The 20,763-nt window shown below is 41.4% G+C and overlaps 1 protein-coding gene and 1 long non-coding RNA gene across 7 annotated transcripts in view; one reads left to right on the top strand and one right to left on the bottom strand.

Moving 5' to 3' along the window:
- Nucleotides 1-6,916: 6,916 nt before the first annotated feature.
- Nucleotides 6,917-20,763, bottom strand: part of BZW2 (basic leucine zipper and W2 domains 2) — a 53,557-nt gene continuing 39,710 nt past the window's right edge. For all 6 annotated transcript variants that reach the window (XM_078377164.1, XM_078377165.1, XM_073003262.2 and 3 more), the window contains 2 exons: nucleotides 10,282-10,404; nucleotides 6,917-7,348 (listed from right to left, as the gene is read on the bottom strand). In XM_078377164.1, coding sequence (XP_078233290.1) covers nucleotides 7,311-7,348; nucleotides 10,282-10,404 — 161 coding nt within the window. In that variant the 3' untranslated portion in view covers nucleotides 6,917-7,310. The remainder of the gene's footprint in view (nucleotides 7,349-10,281; nucleotides 10,405-20,763) is intronic.
- LOC144583437 (uncharacterized) lies at nucleotides 12,688-15,329 on the top strand. The gene is made up of 2 exons (XR_013537199.1): nucleotides 12,688-12,844; nucleotides 13,938-15,329. It is a non-coding gene; the product is annotated as an uncharacterized LOC144583437 (long non-coding RNA).

Below are 20,763 nucleotides of genomic sequence, written 5' to 3'. Positions count from 1 at the left end.
GAAGTTCCAGGTGAGGGAAAGGAAACCAAAATCTGTGGCAGAAGCAGCAGAGATCGCAGATTTTATTTCCCAAATAAGAAAGCCCTTAGGTGAGGGGAAATCTGTAGGTAAACCTAAAGAAACCTACAGCAAGTACTCTCAGGGACCAGGGAAAAATCAGCAAGTGGGAGGGGCCCATGGTGAAGGGAAGCCCTCAGACATGAAACAAAGACCTCAGATTTTGGAGGGAAAACCAAAACAAGATGAGAAAGACTCAAAATACAGCAGAAAATGTTATTTCTGTCAAGGAAAGGGCCATCTAATCTCAGAGTGTGAGAAATTAAAGCAGCTAAAAGGAAATGTGCCTCATGATTTGAGTGGAACCAAGCCAAAAGCTGTGTTCTGTGTCCAGAAAGAGCAAAGCTCCTTGTCACTGAGGGAGCCTGTTGCCATGGCTACTCAATCTGGAACAGTGACATCTGCTGATCAGGCTGGGGAAAATGGTCCTCTTGTGGAGGTCAAGCGCTGCTTGCTAGTGAGAACAGATTCGCAGTTGTTTGAAACCGCAGGGGTGGACGTAGGAATACTTGACCATCAGTATAGGGGGCTGAGAGATACTTGTTCCCAGGTGACCCTGTGCCATCCAGATATTATTCCTAGGGAGTATATAATCCCGAATGAGAGCATAAAGGTGGCAGGGATTGAGAGACAGGTGATCTCGCTGCCAGTAGCTGAGGTACCTGTGAACTTTCAAGGCTGGAGGGGAGTTTGGCGGCTAGCGATTTCATCGACTCTGCCAGCAGCCGTGCTCGTGGGAAATGACCTGGCTGAACATGTGAAACGGGTGCTAGTGATTACACGTTCACAAGCTACCAAGGGGACAGTTCAGGGGGGCACTGATGAGCCCGAGACGGAAGCAGAGGGGAGTTCCGAGGCTGTGGTGGAAACCTTAACCACAGACAGCCGATTTGGCCAAGAGCAAAAGGCAGACGCCACTCTCCAAAAGTGTTTTGAACAGGTGACAGACGCCCAGCCAACACCTGAAACCCCAGTGAGATTTCGAGAGAAAAGGGGAATTTTATATAGAGAGACCCTGAGGAATATCTCAAAAGGGGGAGATGGGATCAGAAGTCAGCTAGTGGTACCTGAAAAGTATCGCCCCATGATCTTACAAAGGGGGCACTCTGACATGTTTGCTGCGCACTTAGGGGTGAACAAAACACAGCAGAGAATCACACAGAATTTTTACTGGCCTGAAATAGGGAAGCAGATCAAGGAGTTCTGTAAGCAATGTGATGTGTGTCAGAGGCAGGGGAATAACCGTGACAGGACTAAAGCCAAGTTGTGCCCTTTGCCTGTGATTGACACTCCGTTCAAATGCATAGGGGTGGATATTGTGGGACCTTTGCCCAAGGCCACAAAGAGGGGGAACAGGTTCATTCTCACCATTGTGGACCATGCCACGAGGTACCCTGAAGCCATACCCTTGACTAACATTGAAACTAACACAGTGGCAGATGCCTTGGTGGGGTATATGTCCAGGATGGGATTTGCCTCAGAAATAATCACAGATTTGGGCGCATCGTTTACATCAAAGCTCATGAAACGGTTATGGCAAATCTGTGGAATTAAACACAAGGAAACCACTGCCTATCACCCTGAAAGTAATGGGTTAACGGAGAAGTTCAATGGGACTCTAATGCGCATGATTAGGGCTTACTTGGCAGAGAATCCAAACAATTGGGACCAGAAGCTGCAATCCCTTTTGTTTGCTTATCGATCAGTGCCACAAGCCAGTACCGGGTTCAGTCCGTTTGAACTTTTGTTTGGGAGAAGGGTGAAAGGGCCCCTTGATTTGATCAAACAAAATTGGGAGCAGATCATCCAGGATGACCCACAAGATGTTGTGATATATATAGACTCTTTAAGGAATGACCTAAAGAGAAACCTAGAGCTAGCAGCAGAGACCCTGCAAGCTCAAAAGGTCAGAAAGAAAACTTGGGATGACCAGGAAGGCAGGGAGAGGCACTTTGACCCAGGGGAGGAAGTGCTTTGGCCTAGGCTCTGCAAAGAGAACAAACTGCAGCTGGGTAGCCCAGAAATAAAATACTTGGGTCACATGGTAGGGGAAGGAGTGATCAAACCCCTAGAGGCCAAGATAGAAGCAGTTCATGATTGGCCTAGACCCAACACCAAGAAAAAAGTCAAATCATTTCTTGGGTTGGTGGGCTACTACAGAAAGTTCATCCCGAGGTTTAGCGAGATTGCGGCTCCGCTGACCGATCTGACGAGGAAGAAGACTGATGACCGCATCCCGTGGACCAGCGACTGTGAGGAGGCATTCCAGAGGTTGAAGGAGGCCCTCATCAACTATCCAGTGCTGCGTGCTCCAGACTTCGACCGGGAGTTCATCATCTACACCGATGCGTCTAACAGCGGGGTAGGAGCAGTTCTTTGCCAGGAGGATGAGAATGGTGACCAGCATCCAGTGTCCTACCTGAGTAGGAAACTCCAGAAAGGTGAGAGACATTTGGCAACCGTGGAAAAGGAGTGCCTGGCCATAGTCTACGCGATCCAGAAGGCCAAGCCTTACATCTGGGGAAGACATTTTATTCTGTGCACTGACCATTCACCACTGCAATGGTTAAAGACAATGAAAACCCACAATAGTAAACTTATGAGGTGGGCTTTAAACCTGCAAGACTATGACTTTGAAGTGAAAGTGGTCAGAGGGTCAGTGAACTGTGTTGCTGACGCCTTGTCAAGAAGACCCGAAGAATGAAGACGGCGAAAGAAACATGGACTATGTATATATGTTGGTGACTAAAGGTTAAATGGGCTTGTTTATTAAACATGCTTGGTTTGTATGAATAAAGGTAACTGGATGTATTGTAAATGGTAAATGTTTAAATGCCTAATTGATATGTTTATCCTAGAGTAAGTATGGTATTGTATGTTATTGTATAACTGTTTTTGTATGTTTTGGATCCAGGTTGTTTTTTGGAGAAAAGCACTTTAGCTTTCCCCCTACAAAACAACTTATAAAGAGGGGAGGTGTTACATACAGCACTGATGTTACCTGTCTGTCATGGGTTTGGAGGGAAAGTTCCATCCTATGGGGAGTGGAAGGCGGGACATCAGGAGGAGGGGCTGTACTGTATATATATGTGGAGCTTGTGTGAAGAAGCTGGAGGAGAGCTGAGAGAAGAAGCTGGTGTGGGAGTCTGTGTGTCAGACAGGGTACTACTGTGTGTCAGTCAGTACCTACCTGATAGGTTCAGGTGTCTGTATGGTTAGCCAGAACTGATAGGTTCAGGGTCTGTGCTTTCTTTAAAGGTGTTCTGTGTGAACCAAACTGGTGTATGTATGATTGAGACTAAGCCACGTTACTGTATCTTATTCACTTGATCATTTTATTTTCCCTGTGTGTTAGTTAAATAAACCTTATTCCTTTGTTTGTTAAAAATCCATTCCTGGTCTGTGTGACTCCTTACAGGGAATGGTTGGTGGCAGCTTAGTGAAACTGTGGCATATCCCAGTAGGTCTGGGTTTGTCACAGTTTCTGGCCTCTCTTGAAGGAATCCATGCCTTCTAGATGAGAAGCAAGCCTCTGAAGAAAAATGACCTCAAGAGAGTGAAGGTGTTTCACAGTGCAGGCCAGCAAGGCCCCCGTTGAGCATACAGCATCACCAGAGTACATCTCAGTGGTATGGTTTAGCCAAGTAACGGCATATCATAACTGTGTGAATATGCTGTTCAAATCTCAGCTGACCATGGAGGACGACCATCCAACATTGTCCTCCTTGCTCTGGCTCAGCCTTTTGTTCCTCCTTTACTGTCTTGATGACCTGACCTAGACTACCCATTGATGTCATTTCTGGCTACCCGGTTAGGATTGATGACCTGGCATGCCTTGGATATACAGCGTGACCAGCTTGAACTTTGACTGCTTTTTTGCCCATTCTCTGCACTCTTTGTTATGTCTCCCTTCTGTATTGACTCAACAATAGCTCTGGGCTACCATTGCAGGGACTGCATGCATACTGGATACATCTCCCCGCTGGATGGGTACTTGTAGTCTGAAAGCAGGACAGAGAGCTACTGGACTTCTAGGCTTCAAGCTGGAGTCTGCTTGGTCACTGGAAGAGAGGAATACTGGACTAGGAAGCCTTTGGTCTGACCAGGGCTTGGAAGTAACTTTTTTCCTAGTGAATTATTCTGGAATTAATTATCTTTTAGAGAAAAGAGGCCGGAATGAAATTACTTTTTTTTTTGCCTGTGATGCTCGCTGGTTTATTTTTCAGTGGATGCGGAATGGCTGCTGTGTGGCTTCAGCAGGGGGAGGAGGGAGTGCCTCACTCTGTTTTGCTGCCTTGTTTGGGTGTGTGTGTGTGTGTGTGTTTAAGATATTGTACAGCAAAGCAAGAACAGATGATATGACAGCAACAAGAGGAAGTGAGATTGAGTGACAAAGCAGGGACAGCTGTAGAAGACAGAGGAGGAGGAGGAGGAGGGAAGTGAATTGATCCAACAAGAGGTGAAGAATGAGTGGATATTGTGAATGAGCTGGTATTGTGAATGTCATATATGTTCATCATGGGTAGAGGCTGCTCTAGTTCATCCTTTCCGTTTAAGGTTTTGTTGCTCTCCTACATGTGGAGGGCAACCAGTTTGAAGACAGACAGTTGTGCTATCAGTAGATGATCTTCACATGAGTAATACCTCTGAAAAAGTCAATGTCCATGCTCACACAGAGAGTGTACCATAATAATGGAAGCCCACGGCTTCAGATTTGTCACTAGGGGATGTGTAGAAATCTCCCCAATCCACTCTGTACCCAAATAAATAGCATATAGATTAGGACCTCTACCCTTCAGAAGACATTCTGCCCCCGTTTCATCCTAGAGTCCATGACGTCATCCGTACATTTATTATCTCTGCTTAAAATACACACAGAAAACAAAAACAAAACCCAAAATCTTGCAAATAGGGCAGAACATAAATGGTTATGATTGGGGGACTCGGTGCAACACCCTAATTGTGTGACTTTCCAGTCAAAGCTCATAATTATCCTTCTACCATCCCATATATTCTCAATTCTAAAGTGTGAGTTCTGTGCTGTCAAGTCAGAGCTGACTTCTAGTGTCCCTAATGGGGCTTTTGAGGTAAGTGAAATATTTAAAGATTGTTTTTACCAGCTCCACTGTCCTTGTGAGCTTCCATGGCTAAGCAGGGATTTGAGCCCTGTTCTCCAGAGTCCTAGTCAGTCACTTTGTCCACCACACTGGAAACTTCAGTCTTAAGAGTGAAATAATCTTTCAGTAAATTTTAATAAATTAAATTGATTCAAAGAACTGAGGAAAAGAAGGTCCCAGAATACAAAAGGGCTACCTAAACGGTGATACAAGGCTCTCCTTTTGTCCTGCAGCTTTGTGAAATGACTGGTTGAAGAACTGCAAGAGAATAGATGCATCATGTAGTGACCTCATCTGAGGCTTCCCTATCATGCCCTTGATTAGCATGTCCAGAGGAGATCTTTGGGTTTATTGAGGGGTTCAGCTGTCTCTCACTTTCAGCCCCAGTGTACTGTGTTACTTTCACTTTTTCCTTCGCTCAATTCAAATAGTTGGCTAGCTTTCTAACCCCATAAATGCCAAAATGGAATATGAAGAATCTGTTGTGGTATTGCTCTGCCCCAGGGGTGAACAGCGGCAGCATGCTCTCTAATGCAGAAACCCCAGAATTGCGGAAAATCAGTCCAAAAACACTACACATGCCTATTTGTCACACCCTGCTCCAATGTATAAAGGGATGACATAAAAGGACATGAACACAGCTGAGCCCTTCCACTTATATCCCAATATTCCAATGTTTTGTAAAAATGGATAATGGTTTTCTGTTTTATACCAAGCATTCTACCTCCTACAGAATTAGAATATCATAGAAACCCTGAAAATGAAGCAGCATCACTGAAAATGCATTTAAAATTTTAATACTGTCCGCGCCAAGATCTCGTGGTTTAGCTGTATAAAATCTGTGGCACACTGCTGAAAATTGCTCGCAAACAGATGCAGACATTTCTTTCTCCCCACAGGCTGCCACAATGAGACAGCAGCAAATTAATTAACCTGATTCATAATTTAACTTATCACGTTGTATTGGCATATTTTAGAGATGAGGAGGGGTGTTTGAGGCATTTTGTTTGGGAAACCTGAGAGCATTTTCTTATATTTTTCAATATAAGAGTGTTTGCTGTTTTACTTCCAGCATCTATACACTGGAGAGATCTCTTGCCATGCTTATTCCATGGGTTTGTTATAAGTACAAAGTGGGAGGGAGAAGGAGCAATGCATGCCACTTTGACCACCTTGGAGATATCACACAACCATGGACTGAGGGAGGGCTTTTTAGTTCAACACCCCACCAGATGGAGAAATCCATAACTAGAACAGCTCCTGATGGCTATTCAAGTGTCTGTCTGAACATCTTTGGTGAAGAAGGAGCCTCCACTTTGGTTCCACTGCTGGACGGCCTTTGTTGTCAAGCTTCTCCTAATAACAGACTGAAATCTATCCTGTGACTTAATACAATTTATAGATCAAATCCTGTTCTCTACAACAACAGGAAATCCATCTTTGTTATCTTCTGTGTGACAGTCCTTTCAGGTATTTGAAGATTAATAACCATGTCTCCCAGTATCTTTTCTAGAATAAGAATATGGGGTCCTTCTACCCTCCTAGGGCTTGTTTTCCTTTCCTAGGGAAGGTGAGATATAAATGTTGATATCAGCTCTACAGACAGTCACACATAGGAAGTAGTTTGCCATGTTGAACAGGTTAAAGGTAGCTCAGATCTTCTAGCATCCTTCTGAAGAACTTCCAACAGTGATTTAGTCACATAAAAGCTACTTCTGAAACAAAAATGCATGCAACGTAGATAGATATAAAAGCCATTTAATTCAAAAAAAAATTGGTGACATCAAATTACATACATAAGCAAATGTCAAGCTACACGCACAGATCAAACAACCCTATGGACAGACACCAAAGTATCTGAAAGATGCTAATAAAAAGGAGTCCTTAAGTATTTTATTTCAGTTTCCCTATATGTCTCTTGTTGAATGTCTTGGCCTACATTAGCGTACAGCGCGCCAGACGAAGAGTTTCAAGTACAGCGTCTAATGACTCAGGGCTCCAACATTTTATTCTTCTAAATAAAAGGAAAGCCTAGCCTAGAATTTTCGGTATGACACGGAAACAAGAGTCTTTGCTTGAACAGTACAAAAGTCCCCAAGAAGTAGTCAGCTGTGACTTATGTGTTTTGTGCTTTGATCAGCCATCTTGATTTTCTTCACCTTCAGATTCGGATTCTAAAGGGTAAAAAAAGAAAGAGCAGGGAAAATGTGAAGCTTTTCCTCCAACTGTTGAAAAAACATTATGTAAGTCAGTGATTCAAATGTATGCAGTTATCTAGATCAAGTTGTCAAGGATATACAATAGCTAAGTCACATAAGCTCAAGTATGTGTTTGGAAATAGCATATTAAATTAATAACACTCAAATGGATACATTTATTCTTATTTTACAAGTTGAATTCTTCACTGATTTCACTTAAGATTCTTGAATCTGCTACGGGCAAGCCAGACTGATGAAAAGTTAAGACAGTAAACCACAGTGACATTAGGATAAGAACAGGATCCTGCTGTTCACTAAAATATAAAAAAAATCTTGAGATGTTATTTTTAGACCAACTGCTTTTAAAATAACTTCCCCAGTAGCATCACTTACTAAATCTTGCTACATGTTGTTACATATTGCACCGGTTCTAAGAATCTACCATTTCAGAATCTAACAGAATCTAAAAATGGTACATTTTGCTTAGCAGCCAGTTTGAAAAAAGGTACAGGGGATCTGTATCCTAAAATAGTTGAGCAAATAATATGTCTTGAACTTGGAAGGGAAACAAGGGAGAACTAATAATTAAACCTGCCAATCACGTCTGCAGCTAATATACAATTATACTTCAACAGGGAAGTGGTTTCAAAACTTTCAGCAGTGAGCAAAAAATGCTTCTCTATGGGAGGTCAAGATAAGGATGGAGAAACTTCTTGCCATCAGAAAATTAATCCTTTTTTATTTAAATAACCTCTAGCAAAAGCTACAGGCGGATTAAGGTCTTTAACATGTCGTTCTTTCATCATGTCCTTCAGAACACAACTAAAAGTACAATAGCACCCTCGAATCCACTATTTCACTTTTCCACGGTCTGAAAATATTGAAAATATTAAAAGAAAATCTGGAAGAATTATTTTCATATATATTACCAAAACCTGACACTAGAGGGAGCCAGAGACCATGCTATGAATACTTGTTAATGAAGAATACATAGCTTTGGTTGTTGTGGGTTTTTCGGGCTCTTTGGCCGTGTTCTGGAGGTTGTTCTTCCTAACGTTTTACCAGTCTCTGTGGCCAGCATCTTCAGAGGACAGCACTCTGTGCTCTGTTGTAGATGGCTTGGGAGTGGAGTATTTGCCGGCCACATAGACTGGCGAAACGTTAGGAAGAACAACCTTCAGAACATGGCCAAAGAGCCCAAAAAACCCACAACAACCATTAGATCCCAGCCGCGAAAGCCTTCGCGAATACATCAATACATAGCTTTCTCTGGCTATGTATTGTACTCTATTAGCCAGTTCTGGTAATGCATGTGAAAATAATTCTTCTGGGTCTTTTTTGTCTTTTATCATGTTATATATACAGTGTTCAGTATTATCTGCTGTTTTCAGTATCCTTGGGGACTTGGAACCAATCCTCAGCAGTTATGGGGCTCCTACTGTTTGAGGGAAAGGTAGCCTATTCCTGCAGGAATAGTGGATATTTATTTCATGTTGGCCAATAGGGCTTGCCCAGAAACTCTGGAGGCAAGCTGGAAATATCTATCAGCTGGATTAGGCCAGAAGTTTAGAGATTCTTCTCTCCTGATTTAGGAAATGAACAGTTTCCCCAAATGCAGCTTCTTCCCACCCCATCTTCTCCCAAAAAAACGTATACTGCTCAATGGATTCAAGTTATGCCTATTAGTTTGAAGTCCTACTTAACATGTTATTCAGTAGCTCGTGTGCCTTTTAGAGAAACTTGCATAACAAAGGCCTGGATATGCCATGTAGGGGTTCTCTCCTCCTTTAAATCACTAGGTACCCGTGCCATACGGTAAGTACAGAGTCTGGCATGAAGAACTGTTGATTGAGACACAAATCAGATATCCACTTGGGTGTGCTTAAATTGTAATGTTGTTCTTTGGTTCCCAACCATGAGATCCAAAGCGAGCAGAGATTGTTCCATTTACCACTTCAGGACCAGTTTCTAAAGATGCAACAGACATGGTGCACCCAGAGTTGTTATGTATGTGAATGGAACAATCCATCCTGTTACTGAGCCCAGTTGGGACCTCTGGCTTAGAAACAGAATAAGCAAATATAGTCATAGTTATTGCCACACTGTGAATTTCCATTGATGGACAAGTTAGAAAATGGATAGATAAATTTATGTATATCTTGGGACATGGTAGCATCAAAAATATTTTCAAATGCTAGCTCAAGACCATTTCCAATACATATTGTTTTACTGCTGTGCTGTAAAGAGTTGACCCAAAACTCCCTCTTATCTGGCACATTCTGCTTCCAGTTTTTCTTAGTGACTCTTGTAAAGAACAACTACAGCTCAGTGTAGTTCAGCTCAGTGTAGCTCAGGCTGATCATCATACATGTGGCTTTTGTTTCCAACCAGCATGAGAATAATCAGTCTATCAAGAAGGTTAACATAAGGACTAGGAGCATGCATCTCTCTGGTTTTAGATGACACTCATTATTTGATCATTTTACTGATTGATCTATCATATTTTTGTTTTTAATTATTGTAAGCCACCTCTCTTAAATGAAAAACAGTATAACATTTTCTTATATCATCAATAAATAAAATGGCCGTGTCATCAAATAATAATAACTGAAAAAAATAAAAATCCAAGTGATTTAAAATGGCATATGGCTGACAAAAGCAACCAGTTATGCCCCTGGCTACTCTATAAAAACACAATTGAATAATACAGAGTATCTCAGCTGGAGGTGCTCAGGTAAAGAATTGCTTGAGTTTTGGAACATGGGTGACATGGAACACTTAGATCTTGAGTTTCAGAACATGGGTGACATAGAAGACTTAGAATACTGCATCAGAAGTAAAGACTTGGCATTCTAGATAAACCCAGGAACAAATTGTCCAAGAGGCTGAATGTTCAAGTGAAACATTACCTTCCTCAGCATTCTGTAGCCACTCAACAAATTTCTTCATCTGGTCAAGGAACACACTTTTCCCTTTAGCAACATGTGCCTCTTTGTACCATTTCAGGATGGCTTCTTCACTTAAGACATCCGCTGAAATCCAAAGCAAGGAGATAACCATTACATGTTTCTGGACAGAAAATTAAGTTCTCTATAGGTGCTGCTAGGGTTTTGTTTTGTTTTGAACTTAAAAAAAAAACTAGCCATACTACTTAGCTCACTATCCACAAAGCAGTCTGTAGCTGAAAACTAATGTAACAAGAGAAGCCTTAACTGTATTAATACTATTTGGTTATTAGCACTTATAATAATTTCATTTTATAGTACATAAAATCACTTTCTTCTTATTGTCATTTCTGCTCTGGTCTCTTCAATCCTTCACAAGGAGATAATATTGTATCTCTCCATGGTAATATCTTGTTATGTTACTATCACTCTATGGTATACGGATTTGCGTAGTGCAAAAACGGAGACTTTCTAGCTGCCTTGACTAGTCCATTTCTTATTGATTCTCACAAGAACACTATTCACACTGGCTGTATTCACTCCAGCTGTACTAGTCAATTTCATAAGTTCAGGGCTTCTTCACATTTCAGATCTGCAGAAACCTCACATGAAAATGGTCACAGCTGCTGATTTTGTGAATATGACCATTCCTGTGCGCCAGCAATAAAGGCTAACACGGTCCAAGAGATATTGCTGCCTGAGGCAAAGGGCAAGTTGCCCCACTTCTCTGGTTATTTTATTATTACTGGATACATTTAAACTCTGCCCTTTAGCCAAAGTTAAAGGCAAAGTAGGAGATATGGCAATTCCTGCCCTCAGCCCTGGGCTATGATGCATAAAGAATACAGAATATGGAGAGAGGAGAGTGAAAATCTGGGTCAGAAACACCTTGCAGCCTGTGTCTCGACCCATGTTAAGTACTTTTAGAGGAAAAGGCATGATGGAGGTGTGCCAGATTCTTTTTTTCCCCTTCTGTAGCCGGAGCAACAACAGCTGGAATCTGGAGAGAAAACATGAGGGACAGGTGTTGGATGCTTGCTCTTCCCTCTATGGCCAGAACAATGGAAGTTAGAATCTGAAGGGAGGAGCAAGATAGAGTTCCACATAGAAAAAGAAATAGAACTCACAGATTATTTGTTACTTTAACACTGGCAATGAGAGGGGATGTACATAGTAAAAAGTTTTGTACAATGATGAAGCGCAAGACGAATGCCTTATGCAACAAAAAAAACTCGCAAGCCGAAAGTGTTTTGCGATTTTTGGTGGTTGGCAGGATGAATTTTTCTATGGCCGTGCTTCGCAATATGATTTTTTTTGCAATGCATTCCTATGGGAAAATTCGCAAGACGAAATTTTCGTAATACGAAATGACTCGTGGAATGAATTACTTTCGTCTTGTGAGGCGTCACTGTATCTGTATTCATTTCAGGTTCTTTCAGGGGATGCCTAATTTTTCCAGGAACTATTCTTTTTTGTTTAACAGAAAAGGGTATGCCTCTTTTGTGTTTTCTCACACTAGTTCAAAAAAACCCTAAAGAATCTTTAAACTATTCCAAAATGTATTTATTTATTTATTTATTTATTTATTCATTCATTCATTCATTCATTCATTCATTCATTCATTCATTCATTCATTCATTCATAACTCCGCCTATCTAAACCAAAGTCTACTCTGGGTGGCTAACAATAAGAAATGGAATAAAAATACACTAAAATAAATACATAATAATAATAATAATAATAATAATAATAATAATAATAATAATAATAATAATAATAATAATAATAATAATAATAATAATAATAATAATAATAATAATAATAATAATAATAATAATAATAATAATAATAATATAGTTTAAGATAGGGAAAAATAAATATATTCAAAAGAGCAGAGGCAAGGTAACCATCACCAAACAAAACAGTCTCAACGCTCCCCAACAAAATATACACTTTGAACAGGAAAAATCCATAGTACCTGTAAATTGGACAAATAACCAGGAGAATATCAAAATTTTAAACAGAGCACACATAGCCCTCTGTCTCAAAAAGCAAGAAAAGCAAACAAGTAAAATAAACAAAAATACAATCAACCCCCACCCCCGGGACAACTACTAGAATCTGGGAAGACTTCTGTTCCCCATAACTTGATGTCCTCTCTTATCAAGTGGACAGCAACAAGCAGACATCAAAAATAACCCAAGAAATGAAAGGACAAAAGGGTGGGAGAAAAATAAAGAACTGTGTGTGACAGGAAGGGGGGGGACCTGGGGAGGCACTCTGGCGTAGGCAGACTACTCAGTGGCAATAGGAAAAATAATCCATAGAGACTGAAAAAAATCACACACAAACCTGTAAAACAATAATGAAGGGGGAAAGGTGAAAAAGGAGAAAGGGTGCAAGATAGAGAGGCACAGAGGCAGGCACACAGCAAAATCCAAGATAGAGGGTGCCTGGAGCTCATTCATCCCCAAAGAACTACTGAAACAAAGGAAGAGCACTCCTCACAGGAGTCTAACCAATCCAGGCACTTTGTGTGTGTGTGTTTAGTCGTTTAGTCGTGTCCGACTCTTCGTGACCCCATGGACCAGAGCACGCCAGGCCCCCCTGTCTTCCACTGCCTCCCGGAGTTGTGTCAGGTTCATGTTGGTTGCTTCGCAGACACTGTCCAGCCATCTCATCCTTGGTCGTCCCCTTCTCCTCTTGCCATCACACCTTCCCAACATCAAGGCCTTTTCCAAGGACTCTTTTCTTCTCATGAGATGGCCAAAGTACTGGAGCCTCAGCTTCAGGATCTGTCCTTCAAGTGAGCATTCAGGGTTGATTTCCTTTAGAACTGATAGGTTTGCTCTCCTTGCAGTCCAGGGGACTCTCAAGAGCCTCCTCCAGCACCACAATTCAAAGGCATCAATTCTTCGGCGGTCTGCCTTCTTTATGGTCCAGCTCTCACTTCCATACATCACGACAGGAAAAACCATAGCTTTGACTATTCGGACTTTTGTTGGCAAGGTGATGTCTCTGCTTTTCAAGATGCTGTCAAGATTTGTCATTGCTTTCCTCCCAAGAAGAAGGCGCCTTTTAATTTCAGGGCTGCTGTCTCCATCTGAAGAAATCATGGAGCCCAGGAAGATAAAATTTGACACTGCCTCCATATCTTCCCCTTCTATTTCCCAGGAGGTGATGGGACCAGTGGCCATGATCTTAGTTTTTTTTATGTTGAGTTTCAGACCGTTTTTTGCACTCTCCTCTTTCACCCTCATTACAAGGTTCTTTAATTCCTCCTCACTTTCTGCCATCAGAGTGGTATCATCTGCATATCAGAGGTTGTTGATATTTCTTCCGGCAATCTTAATTCCGGCTTGGGTTTCTTCCAGTCCAGCCTTCCGCATGATGTATTCTGCATATAAGTTAAATAAGCTGGGGGACAATATACAGCCTTGCCGTACTCCTTTCCCAATTTTGAACCACTCAGTTGTTCCATGACCAGTTCTAACTGTTGCTTCCTGTCCCACATATAGGTTTCTCAGGAGACAGATAAAGTGGTCAGGCACTCCCATTTCTTTAAGAACTTGCCATAGTTTGCTGTGGTCCACACAGTCAAAGGCTTTCGCATAGTCAAGGCACTTTAACAGAGTCAAAATTCCCATTCCCTCCTCCTGGACATTCTGATTGGCTTCCAACAGCGGCTCTTGCAATACTACTGGGTGAAAATTTTACTGGGCAGTTTGACAGACACGGGGTGACATAAAAGTTAAAAGAAAGAGGGAAACACAAAAGAACATAAAACATTTGTGTATCTCTCTTTTGTTACTATGAATAATTGTGTTTTGAAAGAACACAAAAATGGAGGGAAAGCCTTTTTTGCCCCACCCCCTTTAATTAAAACACAAAAATCCCATGCCTAATGATGAAATGCTGTTCTCCTAAATGAGGGCCAGCATTCTGATTTTAGGGGGCTTTTTACTGCGAGATAATCTTGTGTTATACCTATACACATTACATCCATGCTGCTTAGGGGATTCTGGGAGTTGTAGTCCTGTCCTCCCAAAAAGCTTTTCTTGTACATTTTTCCGTACAGGAAGTTCTGCCCCCCACACTGTACAGGGATAGAATCCATTAATAGGATACATGCTGGGGGACAGATCCAGCGTCACCTAGTATGAATCATTTTATACACATTTTCTTAACTTGGCTGAGAAGGAGTGCAGCTATTACACATCTGCTATATCAGAGACATTGCAATTAATTGCAATAGAAATGCTGACAGGTATTTGGTTGAGGGCTTTATTCGGCTCACTTAGCACTTAATTTATGCATTACTTGAAGTCCTATTGATTGGAGAGGCATGCAGGCACACGTTTAAAGTGTCTGGATTCTCCCGCTGTGAAAGTCTGGAACCCATTTAGCTACAGCTTTCTGAAGGAGACAACAGAACTTGGGGGTAGAAAAGGTTGATTACGAGGGAGATGAAGAAGCACTGGCTGCGTTATGTATGTGCTTAAGAATAAAGAGAACAAAAACGATCTTGAATAGGCTATAAATGAAGAAAGAAACTAGGCAATGGAATGAATGAAAAGGTCATCTGAATTTTCCTTTAATTTGAAATAGATGACTTGTAATGTATGCATGCCTTCAGTGCTTCACTCCAAATAATCTTCTCTTGTCAGCAGAGACACAGAAATGCTCAATTAAGTAATCATGCAGGACAGGGCATAGTTAATCACACCCCTAGGTTGCTTCCTTTCTGCAGAACAAGGAACACCGGGGGTAAATTATATTATATTTAGCTATTTATGATTAAAGATGATTAAGATGACATTTTAACTGCTGCTGCAATTTTAGCTGAACTTTAATGGGATGTGCAGTTCTCATTCCAGCCCAAAGCAATGTCGCTTTACGTAAAACATATAAGAGTGATATGAGAGTGATTCCAGTGGCTATAACATCCTCTAGCCACCCACTATCTCAACCCTGAGGGACGATTATAGACATGCAAAGAAAAGACACAAAAACACCACAGGCAGGAAAGCCACACAAGATTGGCAGATGATTACTGATTTATGAAACTCGGATGAAATTGACTCAAATTTGACTTCAGGAAGTTTACATCAAAATAGGTAAAGGTAAAGGTTTCCCTTGACAATTTGTCCAGTCATGTCCAACTCTAGGGGGCAGTGCTCATCCCCGTTTCAAAGCCATAGAGCTAGCGTTTGTCTGAAGACAATCTTCCGTGGTCATGTGGCTAGTGCGACTAGACATGGAACGCTGTTACATCAAAATAGCAGTATAGAAAAGCCAAACACACAAGGGTAAGGTGTGAGCCTTACTACCAAGATGGCCGAGGCCAATTGATCGTGTGTGTTCTCGGAACCAGCTTACAATGACCCTAATAGGGCTTTCAAGGCAAGTGACATATCCAAGGAGTGGTTTCACCAGTTCCACACTCCCAGTGAATTTTAATGGCCGAGTGGGGATTCAAACCCTGTTCTCCAGAGTCCTAATCCACCACTCTATCCACCACACCACACTGGAAATCCCAAGCCAACTGAAGCTACGCAAAATCTAAACCCCTCTCAGCCTTGGAATGCTGGAAATGACTTAAGACTATGCTCACCCTTGCTTAATTTTTTGCCAGCATAGTTGGTATGTTCCTGGACTGCAGAAGGTTTGGATCTGGCATAACTCTGCTCTGGCCTCTCTTCATCTCTTTCCTGTCTCTTTTTTGGTTCTCTACTAGCAGATTAGTTAGCAGATTAATTCTACTGGCAGATCCCAGAGATCATTAATGGCATTTCTGCTGGTATGAGAAGATTTCTGCTGGTAGAAGAGGCTTCTGCCTGTTCCTAATCCCCCTACACATGGCAACACATCATTGTATTAGGAGTGTGCTATTAATTGGGAAGTTATATTGATGAAGAAATCAAATACACAGTGGCTGGGAATAGAAGGCAATGCTAGAATTATAGGTTGTAACTCTACAGAAATTAGGTATTGTTTAGAACAGTGGTTCTTAACGTGGGCGATAATGCCCCCCAGGGGGCGATTTCATTTTTCAGGGGGGCGGTAGAACGAAAAGGGGCAGCGTGGGGGCGCTGGAGCAGAAGGGGGCGGTAGGGGGGCGCTGGGGCAAGCCAAACCTGTGAAGATGGCTGCAGTCTTTTTACAATGTGCATGAATATATATTTTCCTCCAATCTTAATTTAGTTTCAGAGTTTTCATCTTAAAATTTTTAGTTCCTGCATTGCGGTTTGTTTTTATGCCCTTTTTAATTTCTTTTTGCGTCTTAAAATTCGCTTGCAACTAAATCATTAAATGTTACTTTTGGGGGGCATTTCATTTTCTTGGAATTGAATTTTGTTTTCAGGGGTCATTGGATTTAAGTGTCTTAAATAAATAAATAAATGAATGAATGAATGAATGAATGAATGAATGAATGAATAAATAAATAAATAAATAAATAAATAAGATATCATCACCGCGGGGAGGGGGGCGATGATAACTTCCTCAATGGCTCAAGGGGGCGTTTCTTTCAAAAAGGTTAAGAACCACTGGTTTAGAATTTGGTGCTGCTTTATGTATATCACTGTGCCCCAAAATAATTATCAATGTGTTCCGTCGAGTCAATTCTGACTGATGGCAAACCTTTTTTAGGGCTTTCTGGGTAGAGAGTACTCAGAAGGGATTTACCATTCCCTTCTTCTGGGGCCACCCTGAGATGGCACAACGTGCCCCAAGCTACACAGGCTGGCTCTTCTGGGAGGCCCATTGAGAACTGAACTCCCAGCTTCTGGACCCACAGCCAGATACCTAACTCACTGAGCTTAAAAAAAGTAATGATATTTATTTATTTATTTATTTATTTACAGTGTTTTTTAGCCGCACCATTGCCAGTGGCAATGACCCAGTTACTAAAGATTTAACTTGTCAAAGCACTGAAATTGAACTAAAAACAGTGGCATTAATAAATGGTTGTATTTCACAAGCTTAAAGTTCCTTCCAAACTTAAAAGTAACAGAAATACAAGAATGGGTGGGGGAAAAGATAGCATTCTTGCATGTTACATTCATAATTTAAAATACACACAAAATGGTTAACAGCTTGTGTTCATTAAAACATTGAAAGCATTGGGACCACTTAGAACTCACAAAATGGAACAGAGAGAGATGAGAAATAGTTGTTTTTGGATTACAACTCTCACAAACCCATAGCCAGCATGATCATTGGCCCTTCAAAGTGTGCACGTTGCATTGCTTCCAAAAAACCAAATATTTCTGTTTATAAGAAATTAATATCATGTGGGGTTTCCTTCCCTCTTCCCTTTTTTTGAGGGGTAAGGGTGGGAGGAGATCTTTTTTAGCACAGCCCCTAGTTGCATCATTCTTCCAGGAACCTGATGGAGGACAGAGAATCTACTCTCTGGGCCACACACGTAGGAAGAACAGAAGTATGCATTAAAGGAGACTGACTTTAAACTGAACTCAATTGTAACATATTTGATTACAATAATTCATACTTGAAAGTGTCATTTAGAATAATGAATGCAAAGTAACAGGTTTTTCATTCTATTGAAGATGTACAAGTAGAATACTAGGCTGGATGCAAAATTTCTCACTTGTTAATGGATTCCCAGACTTCTCCTTCATCCCTCTTTCTTGTACCCACAAGTACTAGTTTCAGTCTTGCTGTCTTTAAATACATGTTAGGCAACTTCTGATAGTGATTTTTCTCCTTAGACCACAGTGAACCATATTTTCCTTCCACAAACCATATCTATTTACCTTTGGCCTTCTTTATGCCGGTGGTTCCCAACCTTGGGTCCTCAGATGTTCTTGGACTACAAATCCTAGAAAACCTGGCCAGCACAGACAGAGGTGAAGGCTTCTGGAAGTTGTAGTCCAAGAACATCTGTGACTCAGGCTGGGAACCACTGTGCTAGAGACTGACTTTCTTTTTAAAAAAAACAGGAAATGGGATAAAATGAAGCTCCAAATCACACGGACCAGCATTTTGTCAAAAAAGAGACACCACAGTAAGACGTGGGCAAAGGATGAAGGAGATGCACTCATTCCCTGCTTGCTAAAATGTGGTTTAGCGAATTGAGATCATGTAATCCAAGCTGGCCCAATATTTTACCATCCCTATTTCATTAAAGCACAGGTAAGGAATGTGTCCAGATGTTGTTTGATGGCAACTTGCAGAAGCTCCAGCATAACAAGGGTGAAGGACAATAGGATTTGCAGCTTGTGAACATCTGGAGAGTTGTGTATCATCCACCGTTGCATTAAAAGTTTGAGTTTTTTATTTTTAAATTAGGCCAATGGATAAGAATTACGGTCCTTGACTTTCAAGCAGTCAGACCCAATACCTTCAGCTAACAGAGGTCATCATGACACAAAAATCAATACAGACAATGGCCATTATAAAATAGTTCTGAAGAAATCCCCACTGTTTCAATGATTTATAGCATCAATATCAATCAGCATCCAGCAAAAGAAAGACTTTTAGTCTCTATGACAACCCAGCCTAAACTACCTCTGAATTCAATCTTTATATAAAAGGAAATAAGGGAACCAATAATTTCTCCAAAGAACTCAGTGCCTTCTTGTATCTTCTTGAACAAAGAGACAGGAGATGTGTTTTCATTTAAATCTCTCAGGGAAACTTTTACACGTGTATATTTAGAATCTATTCAATATTCTTTTTTTAGGATTCGTAATTACCTTTCAAGCTTTTTAACCTAAGGGTCGATTCAAGTTATGTTCAGCTGGCAGTGATGCATCAACAACCCCAGGGACTGACCATGGCCATGTAAAAAAAAAAAAAAACTCTTCTAGGCTTTTGCTGCCTTGAAGGCAATCCACGGATCTTTTTCTTGATCCCTGGGAGTAAAGCACATGGTTGCCATTCATATGACCAGAGCAAATCTCTACCCTCATGGACCCATGAAACACAATCAGGTTCTGGACACTTCTGTTAATGATACTGTCTGAAAATATAAGAGCCATGCTGGATTACTTCAAGAGCAACCCTGACCCCACAGTGGTCAACCACAAGCTCTTGGGAAAAATCCAAGCAGGATACTGGGGAACTCTCTTCCTGTTTGCTGGTATTCTGAGGCATTCTGACTATGGAACATCCAAGCCGGCAGAGATAAGAAAAATTACCCCCTCCCGCAGAATTTTCCAACCCATATGGACACTAGGGAATAATGTGGGGGGGGGGAGGAACCCTTCAAATTCTGCATGTAGCCATCAAGACTAGCAGACATCAAGTCTCTGAATAACATTTAATTGGCAATTAAATTGGAAACTGTATGAGAAATCTGCACATCACATGTGCGATCTGCAGTTTTGAATAGTCTTCTAGTATTTCATTGTTGCAAAAACAATAAGGGGACAAGAATGTACCAGGAACAGATAACATATAAGAGCACCCTACAATGCCAAGTAAGCTTGCTTTTCACTTAATTCTTGCAATTGCCCAAAGAACTGTGCATGGTGGATCTTTCCACTACTTCTGAACAGAGTCTAGGGGACCTCCATTACAAGGTTCATGTCTAGCAGCTCTTGAACAGTACCAGAATGCGTCCGGTGTTGTATGATATGCCAGACTAAGAGCACGGGCAAAATATTTCAATTTGCTCTATGTCTCCTGCTACCTGCAATGTTCCTGTTGTCAATGACAATCCCCATCACCACCAGCAGCAGCACCCACTTCATCCCTCCACACCTCATGCTGGAATGCATGACAAAATGACTATGCTACTGTCTTGGATAAGCAATTTTTAAAAATCAAAACTACTGTAAGAACTGCACGATAGCAGGATCCCCGGGTACCAAAACAGCATGACCGTGTAAAAGAAAAAGCTAGAGGGGAGAATCACGTCATGCTCATCACAGACGCTCAATGTTACATTTTATGAGATGAGAAGATTGGAAAGAGAATGCTACAAGAAACAACAGCAACAGGACTCCCGCCCCTTCAGATACAAGGATTCTAGTAAACAAACCCCATCCAACAACATTCTGCCACCCTGGAAACTGAGCAGTGTAACTGTAGCCCTCTCAAATACAAATGATGTTTGAAAGCAAAACAACCTTGAGCTATGCTAAATCCCAGATGTGCCTTATCCATTTTCTATATGCAAGAGAAGGGGATGCACTTGATGGCACAGTCTGACTGGAGCAGTCATATTCAGAAAAGTTAATCTTTTGTACCATAACTTGCAGAATGCCCCAGCCATCATGGTCAGTGGCCATACAGATGGCAGAGGCTAGGAGAGGCATTCCAATATAGCACTACTGGCTCTGCAGATAGCATGATAGAAAATCTGATGAAACACATGTAAAAGGTGGCAGTCCACAAAAAATGTTTATGTCAAACAAAATCTACAGTATCGCAAGACTCTTTGCTGTTCTTGACAGAACAAAAGACAGTTATGAGGCA

The sequence above is a fragment of the Pogona vitticeps genome, chromosome 6, assembly GCF_051106095.1.
Source record: "Pogona vitticeps strain Pit_001003342236 chromosome 6, PviZW2.1, whole genome shotgun sequence".
NCBI classification, from domain to species: Eukaryota; Metazoa; Chordata; class Lepidosauria; order Squamata; family Agamidae; genus Pogona; species Pogona vitticeps.
The sequence above is the reverse complement of the archived record's forward strand: the minus strand, read 5'-3'. Positions and strand labels throughout refer to the sequence as shown.